General features: G+C 38.4%; 1 protein-coding gene across 1 annotated transcript in view; it reads right to left on the reverse strand.

Moving 5' to 3' along the window:
* Nucleotides 1-5,843: 5,843 nt before the first annotated feature.
* glra1 (glycine receptor, alpha 1) overlaps nt 5,844-14,595 on the reverse strand; it is a 56,900-nt gene continuing 48,148 nt past the window's right edge. The window contains exon 10 of the mRNA XM_081382291.1: nt 5,844-7,037. Within this exon, the coding sequence (XP_081238417.1) occupies nt 6,747-7,037 (291 nt within the window). The 3' untranslated portion in view covers nt 5,844-6,746. The remainder of the gene's footprint in view (nt 7,038-14,595) is intronic.

Raw genomic sequence — 14,595 nt, forward strand, 5'->3', positions numbered from 1 at the left:
AGCAAAATAAAATTTGAGAAAAGGCCGTACCGAGAACTCGATAAAGATGCCTGGGACCGTTATTTGGAGAAATTGTCATCCATTCAGAACATAGATCCATATGAGCTGACTGCAGTAAGTTGGAGTGCTGACCCCGCATTGCTACCTCCATCCTCATATTTAGACATTGTCAATTATCTTGTTTATGGTGTAAGCGCATATACCAGTGAACAATTTAAAAACTATAAATCTCTGAAAGCCCACGGACATTTCACCAATGGCTGGGTAACGTTACAGGATTTATTTCCATTCCGACCGAAGGACTGCCACAACACAGTAGTAACAGCAAAGGTATGTTTGCTGTAATGATGAAGATGATAATGTCATGTTAACTGTATATCATCAGTGCCTGATTAAGGATGGTTTGTTTAATTTGAACGTGTCAAATAAATTGTTATACTTCCCTCTTTTCAGGCATTTTTTTCTTTATTGTATTAATTACACAAAATGTCGAGAGAAGACATACATAAACGGAGATATGTTTGCAAAAGTGATGTTTTTGCGTCGCACAGCTCCAACCCAGGCCATCCGACGCCTCTTTGTTATGTGCTGTCCAAGTCCTTTCTTCAAAGTGGGAAAACTAAACCTTTCCCCGTTGTTTTGTTTTTGACCCTTTCTGTCATTTTTTACACAACAAGAACGTACCATTTTATCGCATTTACGAACAACACAATTCTCCCAAAAGAACACACTAGCACTGATACCTTACAAATGGCGACTACACCCATAATGCATTTCGTGTTTCACGAGTGTGACGTCACCTGACAATGACCGTTAGGGCCCTTGGCTCGTGTCTACGAGGGCGCATTGAGAGGTATTTTCGGGACAGACTCGATCGTCATGCCGGAAATAACGGCCTGGTTGTTGCTGAAATCACATCGCATGTCACCTAGATGGGCATAAGACAATACATCATGCTTATTTAAATGATGTATACAGTTGTACATAATAATACATAATGTTCCATTTGAACTAAGATTACAATTTTAACACATAATGGAGTTTCAGATGAATTTACAGGTTTCAATATTCATACTATGTTTACATATGACTTAGTAAAGCCCTGACATTCAGTTCTATTTATTTAATGAATCATAATGCGATCGTATTATTCATCGCGCTATTATTATGTTTGAGACATCAACCACTGCTCGATGACCATAATGTTTGTATAAACTGTAGGTAACAACTGGTAAAATGTACATCTAGGTCATAAAAAACATATTATTTTCTTCTCAGCCATGTCAACAATTGTCCGTGAGCGAAATCTCCTCCCATCCGTTGTCTGATTGGCCTCGCAAGGATTCCTGGGTAGTTAAAGTGTGTGGAGCCTGCATCTATGCGGGCTTCGTGGAAGACCGCTTCAAGTGTACAAAGGGGGCGCTGCTGAGCACACTTCAGAACGTTAAAATGCTGAATGGGACGGCCTACAGACTCGTAGACTCTGCGAGTACACGCAATTTAAGTCCACGAGACCGAAAGTCCTCATGAAGTGCGCCATTTGGGACAGGGCCTATATGGTATACGTTTTACATATATAAAGGGATACAGTATACATTTTTTATATATTTTATATATCATTTTTTTAATATATAAAATTGCAACAACCAATAATAGTGGAGCGACTAAGTGATATAATCGTTCAGTTTATGATACAAGCGTGAAAATTGGCATGAGCAGTCTCCATGGGTCACTTGACAAGAAAATTGTCCGAGCCACTTGAAATTTCAAGATAGCGGCTATTTTTCAAGATGGCCGACACCTTAGTGGAGCAGTTAAGTGATATAGTGGTTTATTTGGTGATACAAGCATGAAAATTGGCATGAGCAGTCTCTGATGGTCACTAGATAATAAGCCACCTACAGCTACTTGAAATCTCAAGATGGCGGCCACTTTTCAAGATGGCCACCACCTTAGTGGAGCAATTAGGCTCATGGCAATTTTCATGCTTGTATCACCAACTAAATGATTTCTTAAGCCTAATTGCTCCACTATATCACTTAACTGCTCCACTAAGGTGTCGGCCATCTTGAAAAATGGCCGCCATCTTGAAATTTCAAGTGGCTCGGACAATTTTCTTGTCAAGTGACCCATCGAGACTGCTCATGCCAATTTACACGCTTGTATCATAAACTGAACGATTCTGCCAAACATAAGCACTAAGCCACTCCACTATAAACAAAACAGACCTTCTATCTTCTCTGATATTTTCCTTTGTATATATTTTTGGGGTTTCGTTACGACTATGAAATGGCTTCCTGCATTTAAGATATGTATCATACTTTGACTTGTCACATTTTTGTCAAAGCAGTAACATAACTACTTTACTTACTGCTTTTTAGAAATTATAAAAAAAAATAGTTAATATAAAAAAAATATACAAAAACTTGTAAGGATGTCAGCCCTTTAATAAGATTTTGAGGCATCCTGTATTTTCTTTAGAAATATGCGCCACAAAAGTATTTAAAAAAAGAATTGAAGTTCAGAAATTGAATATATGCTCAACATAGATGTCAAGATGTCATTGTCAGAGTGGAATGCATTTTCTTTTGGAATAAACAGATAGATTCAAACTCACACACACACACACACGGTTTCCATATTATATGGGAACATTCCAAAGACATAATGATTTTTATACTGAACAAAATGTATGTTATCTCCCCTAACACTAACCCTAAACCTACCCATCACAGAAAACATTTTTACATTTTCACATCACAGCATTTTTATAAAACAGAATCTATTATGATTTATAATCTTTTCCTCATAGTTACCAAAAAATGTCCCCACAAGGACAAGGATGTCATGCCGTCTTTACATGGACGAAGAACATAATGTGTTTAAAATGCACATACACAGTTCATTTGAATGATAACATTTTCCCTTTTTAATGCTGTTAAACTGAATGTACGGAGCAAACTGTTTGCTGAAAATATCCACAACAACAATGAAATAGGAGCGCAGTTTATTTGTCAATCAATTGTGCCTGAAAGTTGTGTTATATATATATATATATAAATAAATAAATGTATGTATATGCTCATACCCAACGTGATTCTTAGCTTAGCTCACACAGATTTCACAATTCTCACAAACTGTTCAGATGTTTTAGTTCAGAAAACCTTTAATAGAATTAGATTTAGCATTATGACATATTTCAATAAATATTGTGTTATATACAGATATAGCAGAAATGGTACATTCCGTTTTTCTTCAAATTGCTCACATTTCTGTACAAGCCAAAAATATCTGCCATTTAATTCTATTCATGCAAAAAATTCCATGTTTTAGTATTGGAACATAAAAAATAAGAATTTGCTGTTCTTTTCACTGCTTGGAAGTGCACTCGGAGTATGACAAGAAGCAAATGAAGAGATGCACTTGGTGCCAATCCACAATAGAAGCAAAGAAACCCCAAAATTAAGGCCATACCAACTTGTGCAAAAATAAAATTTTACCCCACAGTTTTGCGTACATAAGTTACATATGATGGCCATGCCAATCATCGCTCAGAGATCACCACTTCCTGGGCAGTTGCGATCGAATCCAAGGTGGCACTGGATCAAAACAGGACAAATCAATAAATAAAATATAAACACACACAAAAGAAACATGCCTCAAAATAAGAGTAAGAAATCATCAGGACATTAAATTGATATTTTCATGATAATTAAGCCAAATAACAAATCGTATTTGCATATAGCACATATTTCACATCATCACATTGTCCTTGTGTTCCCGAGCCAGTATTATTTGTTATAACTCGTCGTGTATATTGCGTGTGTGAGGGCCCGGGGCGTCACTGCTGTCATTTACACACGGGACAGTCCAGCAACATCGTCAATAGCCTTAAGCAGGGTTCATCAAGAAAGAAATCGGTCATTAACAGCAACATGAAGCTGAACGTATTTCTACAAATGTTCTCTAAATGTGTTTGACTACATATTTGCGTTTCCCATTTCAAGAATGAGCACATCAAGTGTATAAAGCAACTTTATGACTTTCCACACTGTACGCTGTGATGTGTATCATACATCGTGTGCCTCTATCAGTCTCACACAGGACCTGCCGGAGGAATGACTATTTGAAACAACAATGATTTGTATTGTTTGTAATGTTACAGATCCAGTCGTGAACACTCCTTTCAGCACAATTCATCATGTGTGTGAACATTCAAATGATGTGTGAAATGTGTTCTTGCTACATTGTGCTGCATGTGGATAGCGTTTCACATTACAATGTTCTCGAGTAGAACTCCGCTTCTGCTCAACGTATCATACAGCGAGGTCTAATATATAGTGTAACCCAGTGTCTTCACCGGTGAGGTATAAACCAGTTTTCAGATCACACATTTGAGCACTTTGTCACAAGCCGATTCATTTGAGGGAGAAGATTTGATGTTGAGAATCAAAAATAGCCCTTCAAATTTACCATGATGCCTGGTCATTTAAAGAAACGAAACCAATAAATTATTTAATAAATAAGTGGAATAAAAAAGAAGAATAAATTAAAATGTGCCATCAATTACCTATGAACTTATTTAGCTTCACTCTCAACCAAAAATATATAGGTACATCAAAACATCATGATACCATTTGGACCAAGACGCAAGTTCGGATTTCTTGGTAATATTTTTCTGTCACAAAATGTCTGACTAGTCGCAGTGTATAAAGATATATGCTTGTAGGTTTTCTTGAGTAAATGTTTGAAAAACTGAATAAATTACAAATGTTACAGGTCTTACAAAATTGGTCAATGTCAAACAGGACGAAATGGAGACGACAAAATTTGGTCAAACTTCAGTTTGAAAACCGGAAAGGCAAATTGACTACAGAGTAACAAAACTGCTCTTTGGTTTGAAACAAAAAATAAAATAAAAAAGATGATGTCACGCATGGCAAAATCTGGCATATCCTATACAGAGCATCTATCACGCAGTCTGGACACATGCTCGCTTTGTATAATGGTGTTTCTCTTCAGTTCGGCAGTCAAACAAAACATTACAAAAGTGAAAAATGACATCTATATCATCTGCACCACACACAAAAAAAAAGCCTCGCCATGCATAGACAGCAAATGAGCATGACTGGAAGAGAAAATTTAACACGTACGAAATAGCATCTTTTGGGGCCTTCGGAATAAAACGGCCATATTCAACATGATGAACACTAAAAATAATTGCATATACTGTAGGATTATTGCATAGAGAAGCCAGATGAAAATGCATCCTAAATTTCACAAACTAAACCTTTGTGCACTTTTTTATTCTGTTGCACAATGCAGTGTTTATACATAGAGTCTGAAAAAAGAAATTCACTGTAATATACATTTGGTTGGAAATATAGATCTAGTATCATGGCACTGGCTGTACTGCTAAACCAAGCTTATAAAAATAACACTGTTGAAGTATGAGATATGAAAGATCCCTTTGCTTTTCTTTCTGTCCGTTTCTGACGTACTCTGAGATGATGAAAACGATGGCAAAGCAAAAGAATGCAAAGAGAAAAAAAAAATGCTTAAAGGTATATTTTATTTATTGTACATGTATCTATCTAATGGTAACTTTACAATAAGGTTAATTAGTTAACATTAGTTAACTACATTAGTTAGCATGAACTAATAATGAACTGCACTTGTACAGCATTTATTAATTTCAACATTTACTAATACTTTATTAAAATCTTGTTAACATTAGTTAATGCACTGTGAACTAACATGAACAAACAATGAGCAGCTGTATTTTTATTAATTAACAAAGATGAATAAATACAGTAACAAATGTATTGTTCATGGTTACTTCATGTTAGTTAATACATTAACTAATGTTAACTAATTAACCTTATTGTAAAGTGTTACCAATGAATTATTTGTATTTCCCCCCCTCTCAACCCTTAGCAGGGTTGGTTTGGCTTTTAATATATCAAACGGTGAACACATAAATAAATAAATTAAATTGTATTTTTTTTTTTTTTTTGGTCAACCTAAAAGATGACTTTTGGCACATGAACAGAACATAACCTGATGTTTTAAACAAACAAACAAACAAACCAAAAATTTAAATGAGTACAGATAGAGGAACACATTGACCACAGCTCGAATAAATATATATATTTTTTTCACTGGCACTCATCAAGTTCCATTAATAATCGACATCAGAATGAAACATCCAGGACACGTACTGTACCAAAACAAATCTCGGTCTCTGCAACGTTTTCATCGTATAATCATGGAAGCCCCAAACTGCCTCGAGACACCAAAAAAAGTTGAATTTTCAATCACTTTCTTATGGAAGTATTATCATTTAAATATATGATATATTACAGCAGTAATGTTTCTCCATATTCTCGCAATGCAGTGCGTCTTCAAGTTGCAAAAAAAGTTGTACAAGTTTTCCTCTTGGATTCCCAGTCATCAGTTCAGAAGTTCTTAAGTTGAATATTTACTTTTAGTCATTTTCATTTTTTTAGTAAATATATTGCCACATTCATATATCATGCATTTTACTGCATTGCTATTGCACAGGTCCGGATTATTCAGAAGGACGGGAGAGAAAGAGACGAAAAAAAGAGAGGAATAAATACCTCTGCCGGGGACTCGTCATCACCGAAAGCGAGTGAGAGCACTGCAGTGAGAGAAAGGCGGGCACGGTGGGATGTGGGGAGGGGTGTAGAGACGGGTGTATTCGGATCTCTTTACTGCATTATTTACTTCATATTGTGAACATCCTCGCTGCGGATGATCTTGTAAATGATCCAGTAGAAAATGTTAAAAATGAGGAAGACCAGCGGAAAGGCCACACGCGACACCGTGTCGATCCGTTTGGCGCGGCTAATGAAGAGCTTGCGCATCTCCTCTACGGTCTTCTCAGGGGGGTTGGTGGAGGTGGGTGCGTTGTTGTTGTTGCCCTTGATGGCCATGCCGTCTTTGCCCTGGAGACACGCCGGACCCATGCCGTAGGCGGAGAAGCTGAATCTCCCGTCTCCCGCCTCGTCCTCCTGCAATACAGCACAGGTGTCGATCGGTCAAGAAACACATTATTCACACGCTTCACCTTAAACAATGCGCTTTTATTGAACTCCTTTCACACAGAGATTCCGGAAAATACACTGATAATGTGTCCCAGGATCGTATGATTTTGATTCCTTCACACTGCCAGTGATTTTCTGGAATCTGGATGACGAATACAAACTTTCTTCTTTGTTACTGTACAATGTGAATATTGATCTGCATTTAAAACCCCTGGTCAAAGAGTTGCACGATAACTACGCCATTGTGACGACGCGTGCGTCATCAATATGGCACACCCCTTACGGCCTTGGTCCTGCCTTTTGTTCACTTTTGTTGGGACTGATCCCAGCAATAGGGGCTTTTGCACCGGGTAGTTCTAGGAACATAGTTCTAGGAACAAGCCACCAGGGTGGTTCCCTTAGGAACATTTTCCTGGTTGCCTTCGCACCGCCAGTAGGAACTCTTAAGTGACGTAAGCCGTGCTTGTTGTTGTGACTTTTATTTTGATGGTGCTGCAGACTTTTATTTTGACGGTGCTGAGAACGCCAAAGCCTGAGCACACAGCGCTCCCATTCTCTGTCTTCATTAGTTTACGACCTGTTTAACAGTCCTGTCTAATACGTTATTAGATAGAACTGTTATACAGAGAAAGTAGACGGTATATGAAAAATTATTAGCGTTTGCCGTGTGGTTGATGCCCAATGTCGCTAGCTGAGCAGAAATACATTATCATGCTTGGCCTGGTCCCCTCAAAGTTGTGTTGCATTTTCTCCTTAGCGTAAGGGTTAAGAGGCCCATCCAACACTGTTTTCCATATTCGTAGAGTTAGTTTCTGGAGTTTCACTGCTTTTTTAAAAATGTTTCACGTGCGTCTGGCCAATCAGCGAACACTAACGCCACTGGTAGTTCCTATAGTGCTGGTTTAGACTCTACTCTAGAACTAAAATCGTTCCTAGTTCCTGCGGTGCGAACACACCAAAATCCGGGTAGCCAACAGTTATAGGAACTATGTAAGGTTTCTCCTGTGCGAAAACCCCTATTGGTTACTAGGTCCCCATCCTGGGACGTGTTTGCGTTCACACAGATGGCACTCTGCCAATTCTATGGCAGTTTTCTGGGATCAACGCTCTGTGTGAAAGGGGCTTGAGGGATTTTAATTCTCTCATCATCTACTACTCACCCTCATGCCATTCCAAATGTATGACTTTTTTTAAAAGAAGACAGAAATTAAGATTTTTAGAAAAATAATCCATCTCTGAGTCCAGAGTGCTTTTTAAGCTGCACGGGGTTACGATGCTTTTAACCCTTGATAGAGGAACGTTTCACACTTGTAATTCAGAAGCAGGGTTAGCACTGCATTTGCGGTGTGAATCTCACATTTCGAAACTTTTGCAGTGTGAAATTATGTGGTGTTACAATACCGAAACAGAAACAATCAATCGTGTGCTTCATATTCAAATGGTGACACATCCATTCAAAGAAAATCTTGATTGCACAGTCAGCACTCGATAATTTGAGTATGCTCAATGCTAGAGACTGCGTCCTATCAATGACACTGACAACGCAAATATGCAAATAAGAACGTTAACCTAGGGTTCAGGAATGTACAGTATGAAATTTATAAATACCCCGGATTAATCGTTAACCCTAAAGTATCAGCAGAGTGAAATGTGAAGGAAGATGGATTCTGTTTACCAAGGTTTACAATGACCCAGAGTTAACTAGTTCAGGTGTGAAAAGCCCTCATATAATGCCAGTGGACAGCAACCGAAAGAGTTAACGTTTAAAAAACACACAATCGTGATGGTAATCCATACGACCCCAGTTGATAAATCAATATTTAGTGAAGCAAAACGATAGGTGTAAGAAAAATACTAATATTCAAACAAATTTAAACTATAAACCATCGCTTTCGGACAACTGTCATACGTGGGTTCATGAGAACATCGTGAATTGCTACGTTGTGAAGCGTGACATAAGTGCTTACATCATGCTTCTTAACATGCTCGTGTTCACATCGAGCGTGAAGTCATAAACGCACATATGACAGTTGGAAGGAAGTGATGGTTTATATTAGAAGTTGCTATAATTGCTTCGTTTCGCTTTATTCACTGGGGTCGCATGTATCGATTACCTTCATGTTTGTTTTGTTTGGTTTTTGAGGCATCAACTTTTGGGTTAATGTCCACTTGTATTATGTGCACTCGCATACAAGTAGATGATTATTTTTCGAAGAATATTTGTAGTCATCTGCAGAAAGAAAATCATATACATAAATGAGAGAATTTAAATGTATCCCTTTAAAGAGTATCCCTATAAGTCCTCCAGTCCTGTGAGGTGGATTACACGTTTTTATGAGAATTAACTATTGACGTGTCAGCTAGATTCCACAGGGCGCTGTGAGAGGTCACAATATTTCACATATCAGTTAATGGACTGACCTTGCCTTGCTCCCCACCTCCACACGCTCTTATTTGAGATTCAGCAGATGGACTTGATCTTACACGTTAATGAAAACAGTCCCCAAAATAACCACCTCGGTTAATTACATTTCAGCAAGGGTAGATATTTCACCATGATTGTGCCTGCTTAAACGCAAACCGCAGAAGCGAAATGGGATCATTATGTTCGTAATGCATGTTTTCAATTTGCAGGTGCAAACATATAGCGCTGGGAAATATCCCGCTCGCTTTTAGTGAAAGATCAGCCATTTTCTACACAGGACTCCATTTTTAGACACTTTGTCCTCCTTCTGTCCTTGTCTTTCAGCCATCCCATTTATAACTGTTAATGTGTGCAGGGGTAAATGGAAGATCACACTAGGATGCGAGTGTGTGTGAGGGGGTGATGTTATTCCACTGCCCCTTTGTTTTTGTATACGACACTGTCTTTGATGCCAGGGTGCTACGACCTTTCCTTGTCCTTCAGTTGCACTGGCTCGCCATTTGTAAGTATTACGGATGCTCGGCTTTATTTCTGCTGCCATATGATTAATGTGGTGGCTCCGAGACGTGACGTGGAGCTGTAAAGAGGAGTCGGGCTGCAGCACCGCTGCGTCCTGCGTCACTTTCCCTCCCGGCCCGGCCCCTGCCAGATTCATTACCCTCCCTTCCTAATTAAACCTCCGCCATTACTGCATTAGGCGTGCCAGCTGCGTTCCCAGTCCAACTGTTAGAGGGGAGGGAAAAAACAATAAGCAAAACCCAAGCCTCCGCTTTAAACCTCCAAGTGCAATATTACCACCGAACGTCAGAATGCTGCTCACGGCAGCGTTTGCAAATCAGGGGTGTGGTGTCCGCCACTATATACAGGACCTCTCAGCTCCTTCATCAATCAAAGCTTGTAGATGTGACTGATGATTTGGATGTCTTTTACTGGGACGTTGTGATAAACGACAGAAACCGAAACGGCTGTAGAATAGCAGCCTCATGCTTTTATTGTATATATCTATATCCATTTAAAATGTTTTGCATCAGATGTCCGGGATGGGGATGATTTTATATAAAAGCATATATTAAAGTGAAAGTCACCTCTATCATACACGTTGAGACCGGGATGATGTCCTACATTTATCTGTGTAGGCCATTACAATGCATTGCATTTACATGCGTCTGTTGTTTTATCACCTATGGGTGACTTGGAATGAATATTTTACGAGCTGCATATGAAACTGATTCAGGCATTATGCTGATGTGCCCAATGCTTATGAGTCTTGAATGAATACATGTTTACAAAAATAGGATTTTTCTCCAATAAACATCTGCGCCCATGTAAATGCTGGGAATTCAAATGAGAAGCCGACAAACAGCATTTGTTTGGTGTATTTCATGCAAGCATATTATGCCTTTCAGGTTTTCCTAATGGCCCAAATATTTTTTAACCCTGTATCGGTCCAACCACATCTAAAAAACCTCTCTATTCCTGTCGTGTGCAGTGACCTCCAGAGGATAATGAGAATGGATGGCTCAATCGCGACATTTCAGGCGAACCATTGATTCTAACTATGCTTACTAATTAAACGAAACGCTTGCCTTTTGCACTACGTCTCTAGTCTTGTGCATTTTCTTATAACAAAGCATTTGCCAAAAAAATTTTTTTTCTGGTGAAAATGCAAACGCTTGCCCTAGTTGCGGCCACAAAAGAGGTTTCTTTTGATGCACTATGTACCATAATACTATATTTACATTCTTTTTTTTTTTGTAGCTGAGAGTTGAAAACTGTTCAACTTTGCGTTCGTCACTGTAGTGGAGCGGCTAAGTGCTTATGTTTGGCAGAATCGTTCAGCCTATGATAAAAGCGTGAAAATTGGCATGAGCAGTCTTCATGGGTCACTTGACAGGAAAATTGTCCGAGCCACTTGAAATTTCAAGATGGCGGCCATTTTTCAAGATGGCCGACACCTTAGTGGAGCAGTTAAGTGATATAGTGGTTTATTTGGTGATACAAGCATGAAGATTGGCATGAGCAGTCTCTGTGGGTCACTTGACAATAAGCCACCTACAGCTACTTGACCATCAGAGACTGCTCATGCCAATTTTCATGCTTGTATCACCAAATAAACCACTATATCACTTAACTGCTTCACTAAGGTGTCGGCCATCTTGAAAAATGAAAAATCTTGAAATTTCAAGTGGCTCGGACAATTTTCTTGTCAAGTGACCCATGGAGACTGCTCATGCCAATTTTCACGCTTGTATCATAAACTGAATGATTATATCACTTAGCCGCTCCAGTACTGTCAGTTAATATTGCTCGTTACTGCATTTTTATATTTGGTAATATTCTTCAAAATGAGATCGTAAGACGTTACTGCTGTGGATATTCCAAATCATAGCAACCAAAGCAACTCAGCTGGAAAAACACTGCGCCTCCTTAAGCACCACCAGTTGGTCGTTTTTAGAAGAGCAACAGACATTTTTTTCAGCTGGCTAAAAAGCTGGGTTTGGTGGACACGTTAATTGATTATTTATTGTTAGGTATAACGGCCTATTAGCATTTACGCAATATACTGGAGCCAATCCTGATTCCACAGCATTCCTGGACACATAATTTACATAGTTGTAATTCATAGGTGGGAATAACGCAAATTGTGAATGAGCGTGCATGAATGATTGGAATTCAAATCTGATGTTTACGAAGCGTTTGTGAATTTTGTGAATTGAGAGTTTTCAGAAAGGTCCGTTATACGTGCAAATTACTCAAAATTTTCTCACATATTTACGAAAGTTTCATGAATGAGGCCCAAATTTTTTTTCAAGTGTTTACGTGTTTTCTAAAAAATATTTGCTAATTAGCTAAGTGGGACTACAGATGCTGTCTGTCAGGGACATGAAGCATTATGTCAAGCAGGAAAACTCATCTACTAACTAGTCTCACCAATCCATATCAAATGTTTTTACTTGTAGTTTTTTAATGAAGATTGATTTGTCGGAAAAATGCTGATTTTGAATGGTGGTGACGTTTAAGTTGTGCACTTCATTTATAGTCTACCTTCAGTTTTTTTCTTCAAAATTCATTAAAGTTGCATTCATTTGTAAAGATTATTTTGATGAACAAAACGTGTAAGAATTTTTGGTTGGTCCTAGAGCTTATTTTATGCAATAATCCAAATGCCAATTTAAAAATCTTATTGGGTTTTTGTTGAAGGAACCAGAGTGATACCAACTTCCAGATTGGCCAACAAAAGTATGTCATCCCTGCAGTTCTCAGCCCAGAATTCTCAGAACGGTTGGCTAACTGTGCTGGTAGAATGTGTGTAGTGACATCGCCACTCAGGATTGGTCACTTGTCTGTTGCCTGGCTACTAGTTTCTCTCTAGCAGACCAGGCACATTATTTGAACACAGTAAACAAGTTAATAATAAAAATATCTGATCATCTTTCATAACATGGCCGCTATTTATATCTCATATCGCCTGTAAACTCTTGCATTACAAAGGCAACAACTAACGCATATGTATTACATTCCAAAGAGCACTGTTATCAACCCCACAGTGGAAAATGAACCCATATCCATACCGGCTGGGACGGATCGGCATGGAATGGAACTGTTAAGCAATGAGAACGGTTGGGAAAATGGCTAATGTAAAGGTGTTCTGAGTGGTTTTTAGCATGTTGCTATAAGGTTCCTAGGGTCTTATGGGTGGTTGCTTACTGACTTACTGAAGTCAAAAGAACTTATCCAAATGTCATATTTTGGTCCCGACATGTGTCTCAGGTCTCTCCTTCAATGTAACTTAATTATTTATATAAATTAGAAATGCAATCCTCTCCTGAACAACTCACATGATTTGAGTTATCATTAATGTCTGCAGAACAAGTGGTACAAGACATGTTACATGCTGAAGTTCAATACTTGTGGTTAGAGGTTTGTTACACCAAGAATCACTATTACTAGATGAACACCACTAATAAACCCTGAAAAAGTTATCAGGACCCTGATGCAAGCTTGTGTCCTGCTATAGGGGTTTATTTGGTAATATTGACCATGCATTATTCCACTTTTACATGACTTCTTAAAATAAGTCAATCAATATTTAATGTTTATTCATTTATTATTTTATTCGTAGGAGGCTGGATGTGCGGTCAGTTATACAAAGTTGCCCTGGTCAGCAGACATTATTCAAAAATATTTGACTGCTGATTGAAACTGAATGACAAATAAGAATCAAGTGTTCAAGAGAGTTGCGTAATAAGCAACAACAAAAGACTGCAGTACTTTGCAGCACACTAACAGTCCAGTGCCAAGTCCACTCAACACCTCTGGCTCTATTAAACACTGCACTATAATTCAGGCTGCACCAAACCAAATAAAATGACACGAATCAGCCTCACTATGCACCTTCGCCACCCTAACTCAAGATGGCCAGGAAGAGCGTGTCACTGACTTGCTTATCTCCTCATGCTTATTTGTATAGACAATCCCCACTCGTACGAACGGCATCTGCAGCGTTCAGAGTTCCCTATGAGCGATCCGCCTTGCATCACAATCAGCCCTAACAAGGTGATTACTCTCCATCAATTGGCTACTCACTAATATACACTTGTCATTGTTAGGAAAAGCAAAGACATCTGCAGTCCAGAGGTCGCACTGCTTCACCCAGTTATTAATACTGCACTGTCAGGCCATGCAGTCTGGCAGTCTGTTGTACTCCGTTATACCCACGTTGTGTAGTAATAAACTGGACTGGTTCCAGTAAATAATCTAGCTATTAGTAAAAATGCTATAAAAGTACATTGTATTAAAGGATGAGAGCTAAATTACAGTCTTATTTATGCAAATGAACTTGCATCTTCATTTTAAATATTAAGAATCTGTATGCAATATTCAATTATATTAACATTTTTAATTTAGTTTTGTCTTTGTCTGATGCATAACGCACACACAACTCGAACATCAGCTGAATTCTTAGTAACATACTTGCAATACTACTATTTCTGTCATGTTTATATGCAAGAAATAGTAAGAGTAGAATAGTAGTATTTCTATTACGTCACACAAAGTGCTTCATGGGAGTGGGTGGGTACTAAAGTGTTCTTTTGGTGC

Source organism: Scardinius erythrophthalmus (genome assembly GCF_964197995.2).
Source record: "Scardinius erythrophthalmus genome assembly, chromosome: 13".
Lineage (NCBI taxonomy): Eukaryota > Metazoa > Chordata > Actinopteri > Cypriniformes > Leuciscidae > Scardinius > Scardinius erythrophthalmus.